At 46.3% G+C, this 25522-nt stretch overlaps 2 protein-coding genes across 5 annotated transcripts in view; one reads left to right on the forward strand and one right to left on the reverse strand.

Moving 5' to 3' along the window:
* Position 1: 1 nt before the first annotated feature.
* On the forward strand, positions 2-19015 carry LOC139674172 (uncharacterized). Its single transcript, XM_071560335.1, has 20 exons — positions 2-193; positions 303-359; positions 1979-2016; positions 3249-3389; positions 4343-4405; positions 5541-5661; positions 6060-6152; positions 7181-7341; positions 9023-9108; positions 9324-9407; positions 11240-11302; positions 11444-11521; positions 11614-11702; positions 12399-12435; positions 13678-13826; positions 14044-14106; positions 14422-14497; positions 15119-15203; positions 15382-15469; positions 16020-19015. The coding sequence occupies exons 1-20, from the start codon at positions 44-46 to the stop codon at positions 16128-16130; spliced, it is 1833 nt and encodes a 610-aa protein (XP_071416436.1). The 5' UTR covers positions 2-43; the 3' UTR covers positions 16131-19015.
* The window catches only part of TMEM39A (transmembrane protein 39A), a 19476-nt gene continuing 12534 nt past the window's right edge, over positions 18581-25522 (reverse strand). For 3 of the 4 annotated variants that reach the window (XM_071560313.1, XM_071560300.1, XM_071560324.1), the window contains exons 3-7: positions 21961-22103; positions 21158-21500; positions 20157-20344; positions 19554-19674; positions 18581-19015 (exon numbers count right to left, since the gene is read on the reverse strand). In XM_071560313.1, the coding sequence (XP_071416414.1) occupies positions 18782-19015; positions 19554-19674; positions 20157-20344; positions 21158-21500; positions 21961-22103 (1029 nt within the window). In that variant the 3' untranslated portion in view covers positions 18581-18781. Of the gene's footprint in view, positions 19016-19553; positions 19675-20156; positions 20345-21157; positions 21501-21960; positions 22104-23504; positions 23589-24872; positions 25096-25522 lie in introns of all 4 variants that reach the window. The other variant, XM_071560307.1, reaches the window with a different exon arrangement.

The following is a 25522-nucleotide window of genomic DNA, read 5'->3' on the forward strand; positions in this document are numbered from 1 at the left end:
AGCACCGCCCCGGTAGCGGCGGGGCTCTGGGGGAAGGACAGCGATGGCGCCGCTGGTGCTGGTGCTGCTGGGGCTGGCGGTGGGAGCTGCCGTGTACCTGTGCTGCGGGCGGCGGCACACGGGCAGCCCGGTCGCCGTGCTGCTCTGCCGGGAGCCGCGCCGGGCCGGGGCGCCGAGCCCGCCGCGGGACATCGTGAGCGCCGGGCCGGGCGGGATGGGGAGTGGGAGCGGGGAGCGGGAGTGGGCAGCGGGGAGCCGGAGCGGGGCCCGGCGCTCACCTGTGTCTCACCTCCTCTCCGCAGTGGGCCCCGCGGCTGAGCGGCGCTGGGCTGCGCCTTTTCGTGCATGTGGCCAACACGGTGAGTCGGGGCCGCCTGAGCCGGGCAGGGAACCCGAGAGGTTGTGCGGGGAGAACCGTCGGGGAGGGAAAATCCGCGCTGGCGGGGAGGTTTGTGGCTCTCTGCGTGCCCTCGGGTTCACCCTGTCCCCCAGGTGTGATGCCGCGGGGACTGGGAGTGCTGGCCTTTGGCCGAGGGTGTCATGTGTGTCCTTGGGTGTGGAGAGCCCAAAGCCGACGTCAAACCCATAATACAGCTGCCACCAGCTTTCCTTACACATCAGGGGATTTGGATCCTTCAGCCCGCTGAGTGGTGTTTTCAGGAGGGTGCTAAAGGCAGCTGTCCGTTCCCGTCCCGCTCCCCCCACCCCCCGCGTTGGTAGGTGTCCCGCTCCCGGTGGCACCTGTCCTCCGCCGGTGGCACCTGTTCCCCCCGGTAGTCCCCCCAGTGGGCTCTGGCGTGTTCGGGAGCCTGCGGGCTGATCCGCGGTGTGGCCGGCGCTCGGTATCAGGGTGAGGGGTGAGAAGAGCCTGCGGCCCGTCGGCACTGCCCGACTGGCAGCATCTCCTGCCTGAGGACAAGTGGGTTTTGTTGCTGCTGTTTGACTTTTTCTTTTGAGCTAGTAATCAAGGTAGGCGGTAAAGTTCCGTTTCAGCAGCATGACCCCTTACAGAGCTTGGTGTCCGGCTGGGCATGGAATGAAAGCTAGCGATGGGCTGTGCTTATTTGGGGAATACCTTGCGAGTGGCTCTCTTCCAAGTTAAAACAACTAAAATACTTTGTTATCCTTTGCTTTGTGGCTGCTTCTGATGCATAGCAAAGGGTTTGCTTCCTTTCTTGACATCTCCCTTGGAGGAGCTGGGTGCAGGATTCTCGATCACCTTTCAGGATTATTCTGTGTTAGGTTAGATGCAGATTCCGAGCAATGCATTTTCAAAAAAGATACTGTAATTCTTATGCAATGTGTGAGATAACATACCACTGCGTGGGTCTAGCAGTGTGAGCCTTGCATCAAACTTGTGCTGTATTTGTACATCCCCTAACATGTTTTTGAAGTCCATTGTTGAGGTGTCAAGACAGGCTGGAACGAGGCTGGTCTCTTTGGGACTGCTGATGCTTCTACACTGGGAATCAGAGTACTCAAAGTGTTTTCAGCTGCCCGCTACCTCAGAGTCTCTAAGTTTCTCATGCTTTTCCAAGTTGACTCATTTTAATGCAGGAACTTGTTGAGAGACAGGAAAGATCCCAACAGTGTGATAAATAACATAGTAAGCTTCTGCCTTATCTGCTGTTTGCATAGTCTGTGCAACATGAGGACAATAAGATGGGAGCTATATAGATGCTTGTTTGCAGCCTGCAGATGCAGGGTTTCCATGCAGAGCTAGAGAAAGACAAAGGCAGGAGAACCAAAAGAATACACTTTTTATAATTATATGAATATGAGAGGTGGGGGGAAAGCGTTTCAATCCATTTTTGTGGCGTGAAATGCAAGTGTTTGTGCTGTTTCTTTACTGCTTAGCATTGCCTGCTCTCTGGGGTGCTCTGAGCCTGCAGTAATCATGAGTATATTCAGCATTCCTTGTCTGGTGAAGAAGGTGTTCAGTTGCTGCTCACAAACATTTCTGCTTACTTTTTTGTAGGCTTTTGGACAGATCTGCTTACTGCCGCTCTTAATGAGGTAAGTGTGGGGAGTTTTCTCCCCCTACAAGTTTCTTTTTTTTTTTCTTTGTTTGATGTAAGGTACTCACATTGCAAATAGCTTATAGGTTATCTGAAATGACATTTTCTAAGAGGAAAGCTGTGTAACTTGGTTGGAGTGTGAGCAAGTTTATTTCATAGATGTTGCTTACTAGATTTTAACTACTCTCATTTGAGTAGGTCTTTATCAGAAGAAATTAACCTTTTTTTACACTCAGGCAGGTGCACAGAAACTGCATTGTCAGCTTGCCTCTTTGCCTTTTGTTTGTCTCTGTGTCTCTGCCTTTGCTCTTTTGTTAAAGGACAATCTTTCTTTCAAAGCTTGTGGATGTGGCAAATATGCTGTGTTTATCACCAACAGTGGTAAAAGAATAGTAGCAGGGAAATGAGGCCAGACATAAGGGTTAGAGGTTTTAACAAGTTCTTTTTAAAGATGTTCACTATTTTAGGTCAGCCTTTCCTCTTTCTCTCACACCTCCATTTTTGTTCAGAAACTGCTTTCAAGTGTGCATTGTACTGAGTCACTCAGGTAAGAGCTGTCAGGAACCTCAGGCTCACGCTGGGTTCACATAGTCTGCCCATCACTGGGAGGGTCATCTGTGCAGATCCCAGGATGCTGAATTTTACTTGGGGTATGGGCTTTTTGAGTGAATCAAACACAGGCACATGTCCCTGCTGTTGCACAGCAGACCATTCCCAGACATCTGTGACAGTGTCTTGATTTTCTTGCTTCATGTGTTCAAGCTATTGATTTATGCTGCAATCCATGTTCTATTTGGTTGCAAGCAAACTATGTTGAAGCAGGTCATGGAAAAGTCTGAGGAGGTGCTTGCTTTAACAGGATTAGTGGTTGAATGCATGGCTTATACTACTTTTTTTTTGTCTTCGTTCCTGTCTTTATTGGTCTATGTATGATATGTCTAATTAAAGTGAATCAAAAAATGTCACTATTTCTTTCCCACCTTGGGTTTACAGAGGCTGGCTGGCCTTATGTCAAGAGGTAGGAGGCTTTGTTAAGCAAGGAGAATAGACTTGATGCTGCCTTTAGGCAAAATGTAAGATTAGCTTGTAGCTGTTGCAACTGTTGTAGCTCCCTGCTGAGAAAGCAGACTGCTAAGACAAAATGTTCTTGGGTAAGGTTCCTTCTGAACAGTCTGAAAAATTAGTCATGGTAGAGGTTGCAGACTCTGGCAGTGACTCTCTCTCTTTCAGGCTGTACAACTTCTCGCTTATGCGTTCCCTTGACATTCATGAAGATCCCACGTTTATCCCAGAGGTTGCTGCGGAGGTTACAGAAGATGAATCTGAGGCTAAAAGCACTTCAGATGTTATCAAGCAGCTGATAGATACAAGGTCAGTATATGTTGTGTAAGAGTGAAGTAGAAGAGGTGTTGTCACAGTTGTATTAGTGAGAAGCTGTCATTGTCAGTAATTTAGACTGAGTTATTTTTCCACACCCAGCTACTTTACAAAACAAATAATGCTGTCAGTCATCTTTCCTTTTGCAACTTACAAATCACCAGTAGTTACAAGCAACGTGAAAATTCTCCGAGCTGCAGAGAGTCTGCCCTTGCCAGCGCTCTGGTTGTACTGTTAGAGCTGATACACATAGCGATTGGGTAACCCGTGTGTAGAAGATCCCTTTAAAAGTGAGTTTGCCAGTGTGCTGTTTCTTGCCTCCGTGGAATCTCGAAGAGAACACCTTGGTTGTGTTGAGGGGAGAAGGAACACAGGTTTTAAACAAAGTGGTGCACAAGAAATTAGCTTTGCTAGTGAGTGATGAGAAATGGTCTATTGCTTAAGTGCTGGAGCCATCTGGTTTTTAAGCAGTTTGCCAGTGCATATCCTTGTGTGTGCTGCATAGTGCCTTCTCCCACTCCCACACCACACACCGTATGTGCTGCTGGCTGTCTCTGGATTGAACTGTGACAGAGGTCCTGGGAGTAGGTTTACAAGTATATTTCAGTTAGTCTGTAATGTTGCTGTGGTGAGTAGCAAGTGTGAACCTGGAATACACTTTGAACAGCTTAATGACTGCTGTCTTTCAGTAGAAATACGAAGCAACTAAAACATATTGGTAAGACTGATCCCTTATTTCTGTGGCATCCATAGTGTTCTTGGTGTCTGGCATGTGTGCAAGGAGTCTTGACAGAGTGTTAGCTGCTGTGCATAGACCAACAGTCCAAACAGTGTGCTGTGAGTGAGTGATGCCCGAAGATGCATTGGATGGTGATGCTGAAGTCTACAGGTCTAAAGAGAGTTGGCTTTGGTAGTTCACTGTTGCCTCTTTAATCCCTTCTTTGCAGGTCTGATTCTGCTAGGAATGGGTTTAGCTTCAAAGGGATCAAAGACTATCTGGAGTGCTACAGGTAGGTGAAATTACGGTCTGGAAACAACCTGTCCTGCATGTTCCCCTGCTGTGGGCTGCTGCTGTTCCACAAGCTTTTAGGTATCTCTGTGTTAGCATTGTCCTTGAGGTGCCATTGTTTAGCATCATTCCCTGTTGTTCTTTCCTTTTAGTAGAATAATGAAGGAAAGTTGGCTGGGAGAGCTGGCACAACTTTACAGGCCCTGCAAGGATATCTAAATGCTGTTTTCTTTGGCTTATTGTCAGTCTTCTCTGAGAGAGATTTCTACATACCTTGTTCGCTCAAACGCGAGTGAGAAACAGATGAAGGTTCATCTGGATTATGCAAGTTGCACAAACTATGGATCTCTGGTGAATCCCTTCGTTCCCCAGCAACTCATGCTCCTCTGAGCATGACACCTGCTTTCACCCAGTAAACATGTTCAGCTGAGAAAGGGCTGAAAGCACACTCTAGGATTCTGTGAGCTGTTGGCTGTTTGGTAATTCCTGGCTGCCTCTGGAACATGTGCTAGATGTGGAAGGCTCAGGTAAATCTTCTTGTGCTCCTGGCACTTGTTCCTCAAGGGACACCTCTGCCACCAACCTGTGGCCTTGGAGCAGAAGGCTGACACTGCAGTCTGATGTTACAGGTGCATCCCAACTGCGAGGCTTTTGTGTCAGCCAGTGATAGGTGTGTTTGTGGTGTAACACAGCCTTTTGCCAGGAGGTAGTTATGGCAGTGCTACTGGGAACCACTTGTCTGTAATAGAAGGCCTGCATAAAGGGGCCTGGCCTCTTGCTCATGGTAACTGGGAGTTTCATAACTTCAAGCTTTCCGGAGCTTGAGGACTCTGTAAAGCTGTCACCTGTTCATTCCCATTTATCTGGTTGTTCAGGAATGTCTGGGTAACTCTCCTAACTGTTGCCCCTACCCTAAGGGCTGGTGGCATGCTATGTAGGCAAACTGTTGCCTAAAGGAAGGGAATCTTCTGTCTTGATGGTGTCACCTGTGTTGAAATCATCACCACACAGATTCTTACCTAGTTCTTGCTTATACATGTGACAGCTGCCATGTTGGTGCATGGGAAACAAAACCTCTGTGTGGGTGTGGTGTGGGGAGGTCTTGTAACAAGGTCCCAACTTCTTCTGTCCTGTAGGAGTGGGAAGCTGACACCATCTCAGGTAGCCAAGAACATCATTGCCATGCTGGAAGACTGCGAAAAATCCACGCCCCCACTCAGAGCAATAGTGCAGTGGGACCAGGAGCAAATAATGCTGGTAATGCCAGCCTCTGGTAGGAAAGGGGAACAGTAGTATCCATTGGAAGGGGCAGAGGCTCTTCTGCTGATACATTGCACAGCAAAATAAGTACATTTTTCCCTCCTCTGTGTTTAGAGGACTACAAACAAGTTTGCTTTCCTTCCTGCAAGGAGAGGTAGCAATTTCTTGCTGGATAACTATGTTTATAACAGGACTTCTGTGCTTATGTGGCATCCATTAGCACAGATGCTTCCAAGTAGTAGTTTCTCACGAGCATATGGTGGAAGAAAGAAACTTTGATAGTTTGGCTTAGTAAAAACCTGAGAAAGCCATTTTTTGTATCCATTCTGATATTGGTGATGACCCTCAGCTCAGCTAAATATACATAACACGTGCTGGTTTCTTGTTCTGTGCAGATGGCTGAGGCCTCCACTACTCGTTACAGGAATAAATGTACTCTATCTTATCTGGATGGCATCCCAGTGTGTCTGAAAGAAGAGTTCAAAGTGGTGAGTTTCCTTGTCTAGCTGCCAGTTCATGCTGCAGGTGGTCAACCTGGACAATTCACTGCAACAAGGTTTTAAGGCCAACTCCTTAGCAGAAGCCTGAGAATACGTTTTTAATAAGGGCTAGTATGTGGGGTTGCAATGAGTAGGATTAACAAGTTTTGCAACATGAAGACAGATCTTGCATACAGCAGACATGTTCCTTATCATGTACTGATCTTTTTAATGCATACAGAGTAGAGGGTGGGTGTGGGAAGCACTCTCTCTTATGATGAAATGAGAATGTATAAAAGCATCTGTAGCAGTGGGTGTAACTGGCTGTATTCCTCAGGCACTGACTCTGCTCCACTGGCAAAGCATCCCTCTCTCCTTACTTTAAAATACATGTGTCAGAAACATACAAGTTTCATTGAAAATCCCTGCTGATGGATTTTTACCTGTGGCCTGACAACAGGTTACCAGTGAACATTCCTGGCAGTGCCATCAGGCTGTCATAGGCTCTGCAGAGACCTACCCGTAGGGTGGGAGTTTGTTTACGTACAGATTATTCTACTGCTGCCTCAAACTAAAGGGTTGTTAGCATAGCCTGAAAATAAGTCCATCTGGTACTTTGGCATTTGACTAATCTTGGTGCCTGGATTCAAAGCACTGCAGATCTGAATTGCTGTAGCTCTGTAGAAAAATGAAACACAGAGCTGTGTGCTGTGGGGCCAAGGTGACTGTTTTGCAGCCTCTGGGTGTAGCAATAGCATTGCTGCCTGGAGGCACACTTTATGACCATCTACATGTCTCTACTCCTCTGTATCACAGTATGAAAAGGACTCCTCTGCATAAGAGGAGGACCAAATAGTGCAGGTTAGGTGTCCCTCCCAACAGAAACCAACACAGAACAAGTTTGAATGATGCTTCCTAGTCCTTACCTCCGTGACTCCTAAAGTCTGGGGTCTGTTGTTGTGTTGAAATGTGCATGTCCAGCATGTTTGCACTGTGCAAGGGTTTTAGAATGAATAATAAGGTGTCTTCTTGCTAAGGTACCCTACTGTCACCGAGTGGGAACAGTGTATCTTGGGACAGAGCCAGAAACAGAAGATGCTACTGTGGCCAAGAAGCTACGAGAGGCTGGGGCCATCATTATTGGTGTCTCAAACATGCATGAATTGGGATCTGGAACAACTGGATGCAACCCTAATAGGTAAAAATCCCTTTCCTCTCTCTTTCCCCATTAGAGAAGTACCTGTAAGACTGTCCAGAACTGGTAGGGGTACAAAAATATGGGAAAGCATATGAGAATAAAACTGATGGAAGTACCCCATACAGAGAACACTGGTGGTATGAAAACCCAGCATTGTAGGTTTGAGGGTCAGAGTAACTGTGTGTGGTACTTTTGGCCTTAGTTTTAGCTAGGCTTAGATTAGGCCTTAATTTTAGTAGGCCCAAATAGTGTGACATAGATTAGAAGGGACAAATGTCACCTGACTTAAGCAACCAAAGAGATATTTCATATCATCTGACGTCAAAACAAGTATAGAAGGGAGTGAGGGAGGTGCCTCTGTCTCTCCATGGCTGGGTGAGAGGAGGTTGTGCTGTGCTGCTCTGTGGTCCAGGCCACAGCTGCCTCACCACTACTGTTTATGTGAGAAGTGAACATTTTATTGTCAGCTTCTCCCTTTTCCTTGCTGGGTGTTTATTGGGAAGGGTTTTAGGGTGGTTTTGTGGATCAGAGTAGTGGGATCTGTGTTATTGGGTGGGCGAGTCAGTGAAAGTTATTGTTGTTTCTTTTTACCTTTGTATATATGTGTTATATTGTAGTTTTACCTTTTATTTTTCCCTCATCTGTGTAAATATATAAAACCCTTGCCATTTTAAGTTTTAGTATTTTTCCTTTTTTTCCCTTGGATGGGGAGGGAAGCTCTGACTCTGTGTTTGGGTACTTTGCCAGCTCAGCATAACACAATGTGGAACCCTGAAGGCTCCTGAAACCAAAGGAAGGAGAGTGTTATCTGCTGAGTAGGGAGCTTGGTTTGTCAGGCCTTACAGGCCTGGAGGTGTGAATGTTTACAGGATGAGAGGTGGACAAAAGCCATGACAGAAAACAAATAAATAGTCATGTAGTGCTCATCCACAGTAATGGCTGAAGGCCCAGAACAGTGAGAAAAAGGTGCAGTTGTCTCAGGAGAACACAGAATTTTTGTTTCCTAGGTGTCACAGGTTCACTGGAATTTGCTTTACTGTTGTGAATTCTTCAGCTATAGCCAGGATGAGAACTGCAATTCCAGAGCAGTGGTCCTCACACCCTTGATAAGCCTTGTGTGGAGCCACACTTCATGCATGTGCAGCTCGATGGAACTGGGGCTCCCCCTCAGCTGCAACACCATGCCAGGGCACTTCCTCACTGTGGGAGGCTGACCAAATACCTCACTATGTGCCAGACCTCTGTGGTGTCTGGGGGCTGTGGCCAAACTGGAGACTTTGGGAACTACTGCTTTGGGATTAAAGGGCAGAGCTGGGGATGCTGACGGGCTTGTGTGTAAGGATTGCTGGCCACCAACTGCTCCACCTTTTGGAATTGCATAATGCCCTGTGGCATGCAGTAATGGCATGGTGCCATTGCAGACAGAACTGGAACAGCATCTTTTCTCTTGCTTTGTGTCTGTCTCTTTTGAATTTGCTGCTTATGCCAACAAGAGATCAGACGCTTCAGGCAGAAGTCTTTTTTGCATCCTGTTTTCTAGGGATTTTCTAGACTCTTTCTGAGATTAAATGGTGCCTCTTCACCAAGTGATCAGAATCCCTGAGCTGTGTTTCAGGATCTTTTCCTGCCCTATAGTGCATGCAGTCCTTCCTAGGAAAATATTAAACACTCTTTGCTTCAGGTTCCACAAGATCCCTAGGAATCCCTACAAGCCTAACCACTTCACAGGTGGGAGCTCCAGTGGGTCAGCAGCAGCTGTGGCAGCAGGTAGGTGGTCCTACACAGAGCTCAGGGGCAGTGGGAGGAAGGTCCTGAGTGAAAGGACCTCAGGCATTTAGTGTTTGTCAGGGGATTTAGAGGCTGGAGGGAACTCCTAGCTAAACAGAGAGCTCTGTGTGCTGTCTTGGCTACAGCTGCTGGTAGAATGGACAGAGCAACATGATGTCTCTCTGATCACAGGCCAATGTGTGGGTTTTTTGTAGGTCTCTGCCCAGTGGCTATTGGCACAGATGGAGGAGGCTCTGTGAGGATTCCTTCTTCGTACTGTGGTGTGGTGGGGCTGAAAGGTAGAGCTCTTTAATCATGGAAGGGGGGTGTGTTTGTCTGGTTGGTGTTTAAGATATAATGGCACAAACACGTTGGGCACAATCCATTAATTCCTGTCAAGTAAAACTTGATGAGAGAAACTCTGGAGTGTAACACCCCAAGAGGCATGTGGTTTGGACTGGCAGCATGCAAGTATTGTCTGTCCTGGCTATTGAACAGATGTTCAAAATCCCTGACTTAAATTTTAAGTCAGATGCTAAACAAAACATGCATGTTGCTTTTCCTTTTTATCCACTCACCTTCCTCAATATTCCTTCTTTGCTGGGAGGTGTTCCTGACGTGGCTGGCTGTCTCTATTGAGCTGGTGAAAAGCATCTCCACCCATGATGGTTTGCCATCACCCCAGTTATATGGAGAGGCTGATGCTGGTTGGATTGGTATCTGGTAAATTAAACCTGGTAATAGGCTTGTATGAAACCAGGATGGTTTCCCTCTTATCTCAGTGTTACAGGGAGTAGCAATGCAGTTTTTGCAGTAAAAATTAAATAATTAAGGAAAATGTGCAGACGACATAAGAAATGCACAGGACAGTGTCTACAGAATGGAATGTGATGAGGCAGGATTGCAACTTGGAAGAGATGCTGACTTTTGGGAATGGTTTATCATTCTCAAGTATCTCAGCTGCTTCATCTGAGACCAGATACTCAGCCATTACTCTCTTTCCATCCTTCACATGTGATCAACTTCACTGACCTTGATTCATCTGAGGAAGATAATGAAGATGATGACAAAAACATAACTGGTCAGAGAGGCGATACAAGTACTTGCATAAGACAACTGGTGTTAGGCTTGAAGTCTCACTGGTGAAGTGGATGAGATAATCCTGGTCCTGCATCTCCATCCTCCATACTGTAAATGCTGCTTCTGCATATTTAAATGCATATATTCCAACATGTCTGTGCATGTATTTCCCCTCAGCTAAATAATTTCTTAGTGAGGAGACCTGTTTCATTCTTTATTGGATGCATCTGTGTGCTGGTTTAAAGGTGAACCAGCAGGGGAAATGAACTCACCACGAGAGAGATTATAAGTCAGACCTAAAATTTAATGATAATATTACAATAACAACACTGACACACAAGGGAAATTGCTTTCAACTCACAAAACCCCAGCAGTATAACCCAGTGTCCTGGGGCACAAACCCAAGGGGGTTTGTTTGCCCTTGGCTGAGACCCCTGTGGTTCCCCCAAGTCCAGAGCAAAAGGAAAAGAAAAACCTGTTGGTGCAGGCAAGGGCTGTGGTCTGGGCGAGAGCGGGGATCTCCTCCTGTCAAGGTCCTGCTGCTCCTCTGGATCCGACGAGAGGTTCCTGAGGTCTTCTTACCCACCCCTTATGTACCCTCAGGGAGCACTCAGTCCCTCCCCCTGGGCGGGGACTCACACAATGGGTGATTAACTCTGGGAGCCAGGGGGTGTTGAGCTGTTGGTGGCCCATTAGCAGCTCTGCCCCCCTCAGGCTGGGTGTGAAGGTGATAATGGCTCCCTGGGCAGCTGTTGCTAATGGCCCATTGACCTTGGGGAATGAATAGAGGGAGTAGAATACACAGCTTTGATCACCCCCACACAGGGTTAGCTGGTCCCTCCTGCTGAACTAGGACAATCTGTTTCACTGATGAGACAGATTGTGGTCAGCGGCACAAGATACTGAAGGATGAGTGACTGGGCCCTGAAACAACAGACATAAAAGTCTGGCAGGGTTATGTTGTTTACTGACTGTGTGCACCAGAGCCATCTGGTCAGCTTTTCCCAGTGACTGCTGATACCCAACTAACTACCCTTTTCCTGTTCTCTAGGCACATTTGGGCGCATCAGTTGTCATGGCAGCTTGCCACTCTCCTACTCCACAGTCAGCGTAGGTAAGAGGACTTGTGCTCCATGGCAGGGACCTTGCTGTGTGGTCCTCTCATAGGGATGGCAGTCTTTGCCTGCAGAAGACCTTATGAGGAAGGTACTATTTGCCTCTTATCACATTTTTAAAAGTGATCTGTCTTTTACAGGCCCTATCTGTACCTCAGTGTCAGATGCAGCCATTGTTTACAGTATCCTTGCTCAGCCAGATCCACTCTATCCATATGGTAGGTAAGCCTTCTCCCTCCCTGAACCCAGATGCTCTGTGTTCCTAAAGACATCCTAGATAAAAGGAGGAACTCTTCTTTGTTCCCTGCAGGACTAAAACAGCCCAAAGCAACCCTGTCTGGTATATGTGCTCCTGACCTGAAAGGCTTAAAACTGGGAGTGGACTGGACATTTTTTAAGGTGCTTGTTCTCTCACTCTTTCTGCTGCTTTGCAAAATGAGATTTTAAAGGCATCCAGTGTTCTCTTGCCTGTCATCATTAGAGCTGGAAGATAATACAGCCTGTGTGAAAACACCAACATGGATAGATTTTTTTCCTAATGTAGCCTTTTGAATAAGAGTCTCTTGGAGGCATGAGGAAAGGTAACAACTACAGTTGATGGCAGTATGCTCCCTCATACTGCTGATTCCATTGGAACCAATGCTTCTGAACAGATTAAAAGAGGCAGTTAGTTTAAAATCAAATGAGGAACATGAGTGTATCTACTTGATGACAATGCTGCTGAGTGTTATTTCATTGTGCCAATGCAGAAACTGGGCTTGCAAGCTAGTACTGCTTGGCAGTTGTAATGCAGCCCTACAAATGTGCTCAGGATTTCTTTCCTGGAGGTGAAAAAAAGACTCTTACTAGCTCTGCCACAGTGCAAAGGAGGAATATCCTCTCCCCTGGAAAAGATGATCATTCATTTTCTTTAGAGGTGTGACCTGCGAGCTATTCTCATGGAAAGGTTGCCTGAGGCAGTCCTGGAGGGCTGTTTCACTACCATTAGGGAAGGACACAAGGAAAGGACTGTGAGGATTGAAGTCCTGATGAGCGTGCTCACCAAGAGGAGGGCAGTTACTAAAGTCTACTTAGTTCTTTCATCTTATTCTTTAGGCATGTGATGCTGAAGTCCTGTCGGTCTGTGAGAAAGGTAAAGAAAAAAAGTCTCTAAGTCTGTTATTCTGCCTGATGTTATGTTGTCACTTGGTGCTCCCTTTATGTATGCATTAAAAAGATCTCACCTGAAGTCCTTAAAGATAGTTGCTTAAAGAGATCTGTCTGGGCAAACAGCAGTAGTTTGGTGTTAGGGAAGCCCTCCCGACTGCCAGGGGTTAAAAAGCTCAGCAGTTGTAGGCTTGTCAGATTACAATGGAACAATGCATCTAGTGTGCTCAGCTTCTGTCTATATGAAGACAGATCTGTGCTCAGTAACACTTACTCTACAAGCTTTAATGGTAAAAGACTTCTAAGGGAGGGCCTTGTTTCACAATGTAATGCTCTGTAAGACAGTGCTTGGTCTTTGTGATGTATCTAGTCCTCTGGCATTTCCTTGAAATCAGCCAAATGATGCCTTTAGGTTGGCTTTGTCAGAGTGTAGACTAAGTACAATTGACCCTGGAGAGTATTTGGGGGTGGGCAAAAAGGACTATACAATGTATAGTAGTTGGCCTCCTGTGCATTGGAGCTGAGACAGTCCACAGTATTCAGGCTTTGCCTGGATTTTCTTCAGCCTCCTTATTTCCAAAAACACTCACACATCCACTTGTATAGTCTTTTCTGAGGAGAGATGCACCATAGGGTAGTGAAATAGACAAGCTTGGGTATTTATGAATAACTTTGGGTCTAAGAAAGAAGAGGATTTTTTAATACTGCAAAAGTTTCATTTTACCTGAAGTTTTGCTGTTCAGCCTTGCTAAAGTGCATCAGGATTTAGTGACCCCGTACTGTTGACTTGGTATCTTGAGTATTCCCTGGGTTCTTCTATCATTATGGTTCAAAAGACGCTTTGAATGGAAATCTCAGGATGCTAAATAATCATTTCATGTTGATATAATAGTGGTCATGTGGAGTGCTCAGGGAAGCACTGTCAGTCCATCTCTTTGGCTTAACTGGGGTTCTGGAGGGAGAAGGTGAATTTGCCCTATAGTGGCTAAGTTAGGAACCTGCCTACAGGCCCCTATCCCTCCATTGTTGGAATATTGAGAACTCATTAGGCTGAAGGCTTTTACCTGTGAGAAGCAGTTGCAGCAGCCTGTGTGCCATGTGGTGTGCTGAAGATGATGCATCCCATGTATGGGATCTTTAATTTTGTAAGGGGTTGGAGATTTGCAGCCCTTATGTGAAGCCTGCTGAACTCAGGGATGCTGTCTGTGGTTTACCTGTTCTTACACAGCGGTGGAGCACCTGCAGAGTTTGGGAGCCAGTGTGGTTGAAGTCTCTCTTCCGGAGATGGAGGAAGTTCGAGTAGCACATGTAATCTGCATTCTCAGTGAGATGAGGGACTTCCTGCAACCTGACTTCAATAAACATTTCCAGGAGATGGTAAGTAGCAGCAGCTTGGAGCAATGGCAGTAGTTGTCCTGGGCTGAGACAACACAAATGTCATGTCAATGAGAAATCTGAGGCTCTCCTGCTTCTTCTGTGACAAACTACCTGTTGAATGACTACTGATACAGAAGAGCAGACCTGGAAGAGAACTCCTGGGCTGTCACAATGCAGTTTCTTGCAACCAGAGCTTTGATAATTTTTTTTGTTTCAGAATTTGGACACTCGGGCTAACCTGGCCTTGGCTTCCCAGTTCACAGCTCTGGATTATATTACGGTAAGGAGCATACTGTGGTGAAGGCTGAAGGGAGGCACCTAGTGAAATTGTAAAGGTGGGGTGGGGTAGAGGCTTCTCTTAACCTCCTCATACACATGGGAAGGTGTCATCCAGCTCTAACTGCCTGCCCCCTGGTGTGAAAGCATGCTGAGTGGTGGGGCACCACAGAGGGCATGCCACCTGTCCTGCATATTGATTCCAGATTGCAGGAATGGTTTCTTCTTTTGCAGAGGCAGAGACTCAGATGGGCAGAGTCTGTCAACAACCAATATGAACCAAGAGGTTGTTGTCAGACAGTATTCTCTCCACTTGCAGGCAAATCGGCAGAGAACTCGGAGTATGGGATTTTTGCGAGAGATCTTCAGCACTGTGAACTGTATCCTTACACCAGGTATTGGCAGTCTGGGCCAAAGAGCCAGCCCCAAACAGCTCTGTGGTGCCTTTTAAGAACAGTCACTTGATTAACTTTCCCTCCTCAATTTTTAAGAGGATAATTTCTATGCAAATACTTTGCCGTGCCTCAAGCCTTTAGAGGGTAATGTAGCCTGGTTAGAAAGACTGCTGTGTATTTCTAAACTTAGTGACTGTATTCATGGCAGTGACAAATTCCCCCTTGGTGCTTCAGACAGGAGCTGCAGAGGCAGCATATGCACAACAGGGACTGGACATCTACTTATGTATGCAAATGTTCTTGCTATAAAGAGAAGCTAACTGCTTAATTTGTAAATCCCAGCAACTTGCATGAGTTTGCATCACCATTGTGCATCAAACATGTGGCTTTAGTGAATTGAGCTGTTCCTTGAAGATTGCCCACTGTCTGAGTCTGCTCTTTAAGCACTGCATCAGGTTGCTCAGAGAGCCTGTGGAATCTTCATCCCTGGCAATATTCAAAAGCCATTTGGACATGGTCCTGGACAACCTGTGCTAGCTGACTATTCTTGAGCCAGAAGGTTAGACAGGATGACTTCCTAAGGTCCCTTTCAATTTCAGTCGTTTTGCGATTCCTCCACAGCTGTTCCTTCCACTGCCCCAAGAATTTATGAATCTGACCTCTTGTCTGGGAGCAGCGATATATCCTCCATAGTCCGGTCCATGAGGTAAGAGGAGTGTTACTTGCTGTACAGAAAAAAATGCTTTGGAACAGCTGGAGACTAGCTGCACTAACTGAAGCAGCTCAGGCTGTAAGGCCAGGGACATCAATCCTAGCTGCGTCTCCCAAAAAGGATGGATGTGCTGCCCCAAGGCAGGAATGCTGATGACAGTATTTTCCCCCAGGTTCATGCAGCTTGGTAACTTCACTGGGATTCCAGGCCTTGTGGTCCCCATTGGATATTCTGCTGCTGGGCTTCCTATCAACCTCCAGGTGAGTACTGGCTTTTTGTGAAAACTGGGCCATGAAATCCCTAGCTGGCTTTGTGCTGAACCACTATAACCAAGTTCCTGCTCTTTCACACAGCTCCCTTGAGTTGCTGGCAGGTACTAGAAGTTTTAACTTGTGGGTGATTTGCCTCAGAGTAACTCACTCCCAAAGGGCAGAGGGACTCTTCAGATCCCTTTGAGATAGATTTCTCTGTTTCCTGGTCTACTTGCATTGGTACCCAGTATTTGTCACTACTCTTTCCTCTTTCTTATTTCTCATTTCCTTTAAGTCCTTTTCTATTGAAATGGGTCTCTTGTAATGGAAAAGTCCATGTCGTGCAACTGGAAGTCACACGGCTGCCTTTATGCCGAATGCAGTGATGCCATACTTACTGGGGTAAAATGGGAAAACATGTATTCTGGTGCTGTTGGGCAGGTGGGAGGAAAACTATGTTTTCCTGTAATGTATTCTAGGGCTTTCAAGTGTCTGTATGTGATGATGCTACTTCTTTTTTCCCCTCTGTTGTCTCTCTGCCTCTCTCATCTTCTCCCAGGTTATGGCAAAATGGTGGGATGAAGCTGTTCTTCTGAGGATTGGCCTAAAGCTAGAGCAGTTCCATTCCCAGACTAAGAAACCATCCATTTACTATGACATCCTCGCATGACAGAGTGACCAAGTTGCGGAATAAGTCTTTTTTTTCCCTAGTCTGACCTGACCAATTATGAGAGTGGACTTGTTTTCAATGTTCATCTGAATAAGGTTTAGTAGCAGGCCCACTTGAGGAATGGGAACAAACCACTGATCTAAGGAGGCACTGATGCTGAGCAGATGTAATTTCTGCTCCCTGCTTGTTGGATGACCCAGTTTATACTGCAGACCAACTGTGCAAGCTAGTTCCTCACTGTATTTTTGCAGGGGAAGCTGCAACTATCTTCTACAATTTCTTCCCATGTAGGAGTCCTGTGTTCAGATGGAAAACAATTGCATCTACAGGACTGCATGCAGGTAGTTCATACTACTGTACATGGAAAGGTACAATCTCTAGACCTTAACCCTTCTCATGGAACCCCTCCTGCTCCAGGATATAACAAAGGACCTGTTTATGAAGGGGAAAGGCAGCAAATAATGCAGAATGAGGAGATTCTTCACACACCTGCAATTAGGTAGTGTTTGGTTTTGCCCCTGTACTTGGTCCCTCAGAGCAAAACAGAAATCCCATAGCTACAGAAGTGTTGCTGGGCTCCTGTTCCTCATGCTGCTGCACACTGTATGGGTGTACTCACTGCCTGAGAGTTCTACCTACCTTCAGCCTTGCATGCAAGGGAGAAAAAAACAGCACATGAACCCTCATTAACTCTGACACAAAACCCTGTTTCAGGGTTCTGGCTTTCTTTTGCACATCTCTGTTTCCCAAGCCAAGACCTGGAGAGTTTCTTTTCTCCCACTGGTTGCTAGAGTATGAGACTACTAATATGTAGATGTCCAAATGGAAGAAACTTACTTGATAATGCAATGAAATACTGCTTCAAGAGGTGCTGACCCAGCTATTAGAAACAGCTGAAATTTGTAGGAAATGCTCCTGAGCTGCTGCAAAAGTTGAGGCTGGATGCAAGACAGGTGTTGCACAAAGCCATGTGCAGCAAAGAGCCTGCTCTGGCTAAGATGCCAACCTCCTCTTATCCCAGATGTACTTCCTGAAGTAATCAGGGTAGAATTTAGACAACGATTACTATATAAAGCATGACATGGCTCTAAGCCACAGTATTGTGTTCTATTGAAAGGCTCCAGCCTATAGATTCCTGAGTACCTGTGTCCTGCCAGCAGCACTAAGGCCACGTGAAAGAAGAAAAGGCCTAGGAGTAACTAAACCTAAGCATTTGTGTTCATTTCAGGTTAGCATGGGGTTAATGCTCAGAAGCATCTCCTGCTGCCTACCTTATCAGGCACCCTGGGCTTATGATCAGGCTGCTGGAGCACCTGCCCTACTGACAGGGGCAGAGAGCACTGTGTTCTTATGGAGCATGGAAGGAAAGAAGAAACAAAGTAGTTGCAGTTTCTCCCAAACTCAGTAGTTTTGCATTTTTTCCCACACCTATCCACTGTTTAACCAGAGCTAGCACTTTACTAATGGCTGAAGTTAATTCTGATGGCATTGCATTGCTGTCTCCTTAATAACCCAGATTAAAGCATGAACTCCTACTCTCAGCTGTCACCAGCATCCACAGTTAAATTAATTATATGGTTGACACTGTCTTTTACCTTTAATTCTTTTATGTGATACTACTGAAAGTGTTTTTTCACTACATTCTAGTACAGTTCAGCTTTATGAACCACTTAAAAGCAAAGTATTTCCTCTATTATTAATGGTAAGTTATTAAACACTACCAGCATACCTTAGAGTGAAATACTGCTGAAGTGTACTGCCTTACAATAAGGGAGTTGGTAAATGTTTGACAAGAATAAATTTCTGCTAGGAATATTCAGTGCAATGACGTAAGGGAGTAGAGATGGATGTCTAAAATATTCAATTACCATCCCAATAGATGAAGCTTTTTATTTCAAATCCATTCTGAAATGATTTGCTACCCTAAAATTTTAATTCAAATGTTTAGTTCATTCCCTTGGCACAGAGAGGGAGCTCAAGTTGCTAGGAGGAGAGAGTCTAAAGTAAATAGCTCGTTATTTTTTAAAAATAATACTTGCATCCTGCTAACAGTGGGAAAAAAATAGAGTTTTCACTGACTGACAGTAACTTAGTCACTCTTTTCATACACTACTTCCTGCTTTTGCCTAAACATATCTCATCAGTGCACATTTTCAACGCAAGACTTTCCTGGTAGTGAGGTTACCAAAATAAACTTTACTCATCTTGGTGAAAGGCCCCTGTGTTTCCTTTCTTCCCCTGGCTGTTAAGCTTATCCAAATTCTAGGGCAGATCTGATGTTCCTAATTAACTGCAGTTCTGCCCCCACAGTATGCAGGGGCAGGGCAGTTCTGCGAGCAAAGCAGACACAGTGACCACACACACAATCCTGTTGCTTCACATAGATATATGTATGGGTATAGATATATGGTATATACACATGGAATTTTTTATATATATATATAAAATAACACCTTGTTTATAAAGCGACATTTAATTGCCACTGGTTCCCTTCCCCCCCACACAAAAACAATAGTATACAAAATATAAAATATTTTAAATATTTATAAACGCCGCAAGAAAAAAATAGAACTGTACGAAAATATTTTTTTTCTGAGGTTCCCTCCCTGCCCTGTGGGAAGAAAAAGAGAAAGGGTACACTTTTGGCCGGCCTAGTGTGCCTTGAGTCCATAGTTGTTAAGGGGGTAGGAGTATGCCCTGCCTAATACTATCCGGTCCCGGAGGAGCTTAAATAAGACATAATAATTGCAGAAAAGGATGAGGGCCATGGAGAGGGTGTGGTTCCACTTTTCTGAGCGCAGCAGGGAGTAGAGCTGGTAGCAGACCACACTGCCTTCGATGAAGATCAGCAGGTTGAGCAGCCGTAATGGACGATGAAAAAGGAACTGCAGGGAAACAGTTAAAAAGGACAGATTTCTGTAACGTGTTACAGTGTTAAAGGGAGGAGAGGTATGTACATAATGCTATCAGGCACCACTGAGCTACTGACCACTGCAGGGCAGAAGAAATGCCTGTACCTCAGCCACCACTAGCTACTACTTAGGGAAAATGGAATAAGAAACAAGTGGTATTTTGCTTGAAAAGGGGAGGATGGGTGAAATAACCAATTAGCCTGCTGATAACACTTTCCTGTTTCCCTGAACAATCCTAAGTAGAACTCTCTTGGGAGTATGCCACTGATGGGAGAGCTGTGTCACCTCAAAGAAAGCACTGCCAAGGCAGCTGTGGCTTCCATTTTTGCCCAGAGGTCACTGTAGTACTGGAAGGGGAAAGCCCCTCTGCTGCTAAGAGGTATTTTGTTTAGCAACAACAGGCTGTTGCACAGCACTGAACTGTTCTGCACCATCTGCTCTGCTGCAGCTACGTTTGAGCCTCTCCTCCTTCCGACAGTCATAAGGCATCTAGTAAGAGAAGGATACTTGCATAAAAGCGGGCATGGGACACATCTGAAGGCACTGCTACGTTGTAAGGCCCAACTGCTTTATACAGGCATCGGCTCCGTCGCACCAGAACTCCTTGTGGCCATATTGTGTTTTCTGACCAGCTGTGGGAAGAGAATGCCAGAGCGTTAGCATCTGTCTTCCCAGCAACCTGGACAAGGGTTCATGGGAATGAACTGCATCTTAAAAAATACCAAAGCTACTGCCACAGGGACATGTCCTAGTTCCCACTGGAAAAGTACAGAGAGATGATCACAAGCCCATCAAATGGACTTTGAGTAACGTGAACAAATGGCTCCCAGTGCAACCTAGTCCACTGCCAAACCCTGCCCCTGCCCCAATACTCTCCAGTGGCCAAGAAGAATCTCAGCATTTCTTTTTCGGAAAAAGCCAGCAGTGATTGAAGGGGCTCAGACAGCTCCCTAGAGGAGACACTTGTTTCTAGGGAACAGTAAGACCAGTAGAGTTGCATGGGGAGTAGAGAAGTGTCCTCTGTAGATATGCACTGGTGGTATTTGCTCCTCTACTAAAAGCTCTTCTCAGCCCTTTGCTAGACATGCCAACTCCTCCCCATCCCCACACTCACATATGCTGTGGAGCATTGCTGTAGGAACCGTGTTCTAGTTTCTGCCACTTGCCGAGGTGGGCGGCTGACCTGTGGAGCAGGTCACAGTACTTGGGAGGCAGAAGCTGAGTGGTGAGCATGACAAAGGCATTGATCCACACCATGATGAGGTGCTCACAGGACCAGCGCATGTCATAGTACTGGGTGCTCTGCAAAGAGACCAGACAAGAACTTGGCACCACTGCCACAAAACAGACAAAGGAATGACAGGGGACATAACTGCGTGTGCATCCAGCAGACCCACACCACACATTACAGGCATGCGCTTTTGGACCGGTGATTTCAGAGGGTTACAGCTTAGGAAACACTCAAGATTCCCTTCTCCTTGACCTGAAGGAGAGAGGGCAGAGGATGATGCTACAGCTGGTGCGTCTCCTCCTCCAGCAGCAGATAATAAGGCAGTTTGCTTGCCACAGAACTGCCCCAGGAGCACCAATTGCACCAAGACTGCTACGTGGATTGTGGAGCCCTGTCCATTTCTGGACCAACTGGAGTTTGTTCAAGTTAGAAAAATGACAAATGAAGAAATAAAAGCCCCACACTGACAAGAGGTCCTTGGATTTAGCTTGCTAAGCATCCTAGTTGGCTCTAACAGGCTGACCACCAAAACCTCTGATCCAAGCAGCACTCAAAAAGCCAGGAATATTGGATCTGAGGCAGGTAACAACAGGTTCCCTTTTCTAGAAGAACACAGCTATCCATCTGCCTAGGACAGGGGGTGGGAGAAGGGGAGTTAGTAAGTGGGGTGATGGGACTAGAGGTGCATCACATTTATGGCAATACCTATCTGCCAACCAGGAGCAGTACTAGTGCACTCCGGATGCAGCCATGCTCCGCTATCCGGGCTGCCAAAGGGGAGACAGAGAAAAGGGGAATTAACCAGGAATCTGGCCTGGCAGCAATTCACACAACAGTCAGAAGGAGACGGCGGGCAAGGGCACAGAGAGACAGACAACAGCTACCTTCACAAAACACAGTGGCAGGAATGCCACATAGTAGGCACTGAAGAGAGAGTTGAAGAGAACTTCCTTGATCCTGCGGTTGAAGTCTGCTTTTAGGCACTCCACCTCATTGCGGATGAGATCTGGGGAAAGGGGGCAGCTGTGCGTGGGGATAGACGTAGGATTATTGAACTGCTCTCTCAGGGATTCCCACAGAAGTGAGAAGAAATCTTTGACCAGGCTGCTGACAGCTGAAGCCCCATCATCTGCCACCTGGTCCTGTACCAAGTAACCACAGTCTGAAGGTAGAGGCTGTGCTCTGCTGTCCTGGTGGAAGCAGCACAGAGGGACGTAGACACCAAACCTGCCATGAAAGAAGAAACAGTGGCTGAAATGACAGCCATGCCAGCAGGAAGCAGGAGGCACCTTCTCAACAGATGCTGGCCCTTGCGAGAGACACACCACATGGGAACCCTCGCTCCAGAAGCTATTGGCAAACTCTTCACCCCCCTAAAAGGCCAGAGGCCACAACCTCAACAACGGGGCAGAGAAGCTTCTTTAAATCCCATTTGTGGAACAAAGATCCTGATGGCTCACTCTTCCAAGTCACAGTAAAGGCCACTCAGGCAAACAGCAAATGATGCAATTTGCTTCATCAGCTCAGTGCCACCTTCTCAAATCATCCCCCAGCCACTCCTGCCTCCCTTTTAATTTAAGCTGAGGAGACAAGACTAAGCCAAGAGCTCTGCTTCCCCCAGTGGCTCATGCCACTCCCAAGCAGCTATGCTCCCCCTGCCCAGAAGGCACACAATGGTATCACTCACGGGTAGCCCAGGAAGAGAAGGTTGAGAACAGAATGGCTGCGGAAGAGGTTGACCAAAGTCCAGCAGAGCACCCATCCACAGAGGGTGAGCAGCACCAGGCGCACCATGTAGTGAATCACTGATGTTGCACCCACCTGAGAGGCCTGCAAACAGAGAAGAAACACTCAGCAGCCCTGTAACACTTATGCTGGGAGACAAGCACAAGGGGTGCCTGTGGAGGAGGAGTAGGGAGAGGAGTGCCAGGAAGTCCTGCAAGAGGGATAGCTGCCCAGGAGCCCCCCAGAGGCAGCAAACTAATTCTCTTACAAAGGTAAATGCCTTGACTTTTATTAATGATTGACGGAATGCAAAAGATTCAAATAATCTCAAATTGTGGTGCATGACTAAAATATTGCCTTTAAAAAAATATTCAGAGCTGCAAAGTAGAAAAATATTTTTGCTCAAGTCCCTTATTGCTCTGGTAATAGTCCAGGATAGCCTGAAAGCCCTTTCCTCCTGGCTCTTTCCTTTAGAAGGATCAGGTCTCAGCATTCTGAAAGGTCACAGTTCTCAGCTGGTGCCCCTTGGCAATCCCAAAACCAGATTTCCACAACTCATCTCCATTGTATGTACAGGCTGCAGTCTAGTGAGGAAGCATCACAGGAAGAAAGCTTGTTCCAGTCACCAGAGGGGAGAAGGAAATTGAACTCTGAAAAGATTCTTGGGGGTTAGAGCCAATAGATGGGATGCAAAAGAACTTGAATGGAAGGTTTCAATGCAGAAATTTCAGTCTATGGGAAGTTTTACGGAGCATGTGAACACCAATGAAAATGGCAGGAATCAGATGAAAAGAGAACTTCAGAGATCCCATCTTCTCCATTCATCTATTCAACAGAACATGACTGTTCCTTTATTTTATTTACTTATTTTTCAATAAGTAAATTGCTTAGTTGCTTAGCCTAGAGTTGTATTAACCATTTCAGTGGACAAAACTTCCATTTTCCTCAAACTGACCTTTTACAAAGGTCTATTTTGCCTGGTTCTGCTCTCAAAAACACAGAGGCCTAAAAATCTGTGATGACATAACCAGAGTCTGAGTTACTGAGTAACCAGGACTGGAAAAGCAGTTCTCCCAGCATTCCTACTTCACTTCAGTATACTCAGACATCCTCCTGACCTTTCCCCCCCTCTAATCTCCTGTTCATTATTCCAGTCTTGGCTAACCTCCCTATTTGCCTTTTTGCCACCTGACTTGCAATTCTCTCAGGCACTTCTGTAGCACAAGATAGGGGGCTACAGTATTGTGGCTGCAGAGATAATAAGCAAGTGGGACCATTTAACCTCCTTCCAATTGCAGAAGCAGCAGAGCTACCCAATACTGCAGGACATGAATGGTCTCCAGGAGAAATCTTCAAGGCAGAAGGGTACCACCAAAGTCTTAGTTGTTCACACCCAGACTCTTCAGAGGGAAGAGACTCTCCAAGCTGCAGAACTTTCTGAATCCAGGGATGATCATGTTGTGCACTAAGTACTACAGGCAGGAGAGGGAACAGTGGGAATGTTACCTCAGAGATGAGGGCCCACACCAGCCTCCGTGCCAGCATCACTGTGATGAACGCCGCCAGGTGGTAGTCAATGAGGTGAAAATTCTGAGGGAGGAAAGAGAAAAGGTCTGCACTGGGAAAAGGGACTCTGAAACCACCCAGATGGGGTGGGACTAGAAAGCTGGCTGTTGGAGAATACGTTAGGACCTCATGTAAGCATTCCCAAAATCTATTAGGGATGAGAGAAAAGGGATAAACAGTAGTAACACAGGAATGTCTCCAGAAACAAGATCTTCTGCACAAGGAGGTTCCTTTCCATGGAGAGATTTTCACAGAAAAAAAAACAACAACCCACCCTTCAGGCAGATATTTTTGGGGTCAAAGGGACATCTAGGACCAGAATTCTATGGAGAACAGGCTGCAGATTCTCCAGGGAAAAGCCCCTGAGCAACCAGAGCAAGGGCAGCCAAAATGGAGTCTAGAGTGAGCACATCAGCTCACTTTCCCTCTGGGGCTCAAAAATGGTCTGTAGCAACCAGTGCCCTGATGAAGTGAGAAACATCATCTTCACAGGCCGCAGATCTGTATTAGAAGTTTAATGGCTGCATCAAGTTAGATACAGCTCCTACAATTTTTCAGTGAAGCCATCAAATATATCCTGGCTAGAACAGTTAGCAGACTCTGAATAATGCTGTTTGGGATTTTAAGGATATTTTCGGTAAAAAAGAATGCCTGAATTGTGACAGGAACAAACAAATGACTGTTAAATCCTTCTGGGTAGGGAGCCCAAAACAGAATGCTTTTGCTTCTAAGCAGAGCTGAGCTGGAAGCTGGTGATGGAACACCAGCACCACCTGTTGGTACAGGTAACTGAGGAACCCCCTCACATTTCCAAGCAGGCTTAACGAGACGGTACCAGCTGTGGAGGCTGCAGGTCACTGAAACTGAGGAGACTGGTGGCTTAGCTTTACATAATCTGAGGATCTGATCCCCCTCCCCAGCTCTGCTGCTGACCTGCTGGGAAGTTGTAATCAAAACTTGCACATGTTCCTTCACTCAGGCTCTGTTGATTCCACTGGGAAGGGGCACCCATGGTAGGGCACAGCTCCTGGAATTTCAGCTCCATTTCAAATCCTAGGAGCTAGCTAGGCCATGCAAGTATCTGCAAGAAATTTCCTCTGAAGGAGTCCTGCTGATTGCTCTCTCTCACCTGCCATGTATTTTCTCCCCTGTAAAATGGAGGATGATATGGCCTTGGCTGATGGGATGCATGTCAACTTCCATCCACTCCCTTAATGCCTAATGCTTGGTGATTCCTGGACTAAAGCAGCATGAAAAGAAGCTGTGCAATGAAAAAGCACAAGCGATGGCACTTGCTGGGGAACTCACCAGTGAGGTGCAGGAAGCAGGGTGATTGTATGGGTACCACCAGACAGTCTTGTAGATGTTGATGTACTGAATGAAGAGGGCTACCAGTAGGTAGATGAAGAAAAGAAATTCAAAGAGAAGGCTCCCATCCAATGGCAGTTCAGGGATCCGGCAGTGACGCACAGGCTCTGGAGTAATCAGTGCTGTGATCGGAGGCGCAGAGAGGCTGATGGCACTACCATTCCTGAAGCAGATGGGTATCATTCACTTGGTAAACATTCTATAGCATCGCTAACATTTTCCAGGATAGTGCCTGAGGTTGTAAACTTGAAACTGGTCATTACTAGAGGAAAGGTGACAGCAGTCTTGCATTCATATTTCTGACATGAGAGTGATAGTGAATTCAAACAAAACCCCTGTATGGCACTTTTTCTGAACAACTGATTGAGCTGTCAGAAGTGCTGTGACATGCCCAGCAATAAACTTGTAGATTCAGTAAACTTGTGGATTGAGGAGCAGAAGTATAGCACAAAAATCATTGTGCACTGTGCCACATCAAGCACTTAATGTTGGCTCTTTCCACCCATCACCAGGACACTACAGTAGCACCCACCTCCTTCTCCAGTACTGCAAAGTGCCCATTGCCTTTCTGCTCACAGTTCCTCTTTTTA

This window comes from Pithys albifrons, chromosome 1 (genome assembly GCF_047495875.1).
Source record: "Pithys albifrons albifrons isolate INPA30051 chromosome 1, PitAlb_v1, whole genome shotgun sequence".
NCBI lineage: Eukaryota > Metazoa > Chordata > Aves > Passeriformes > Thamnophilidae > Pithys > Pithys albifrons.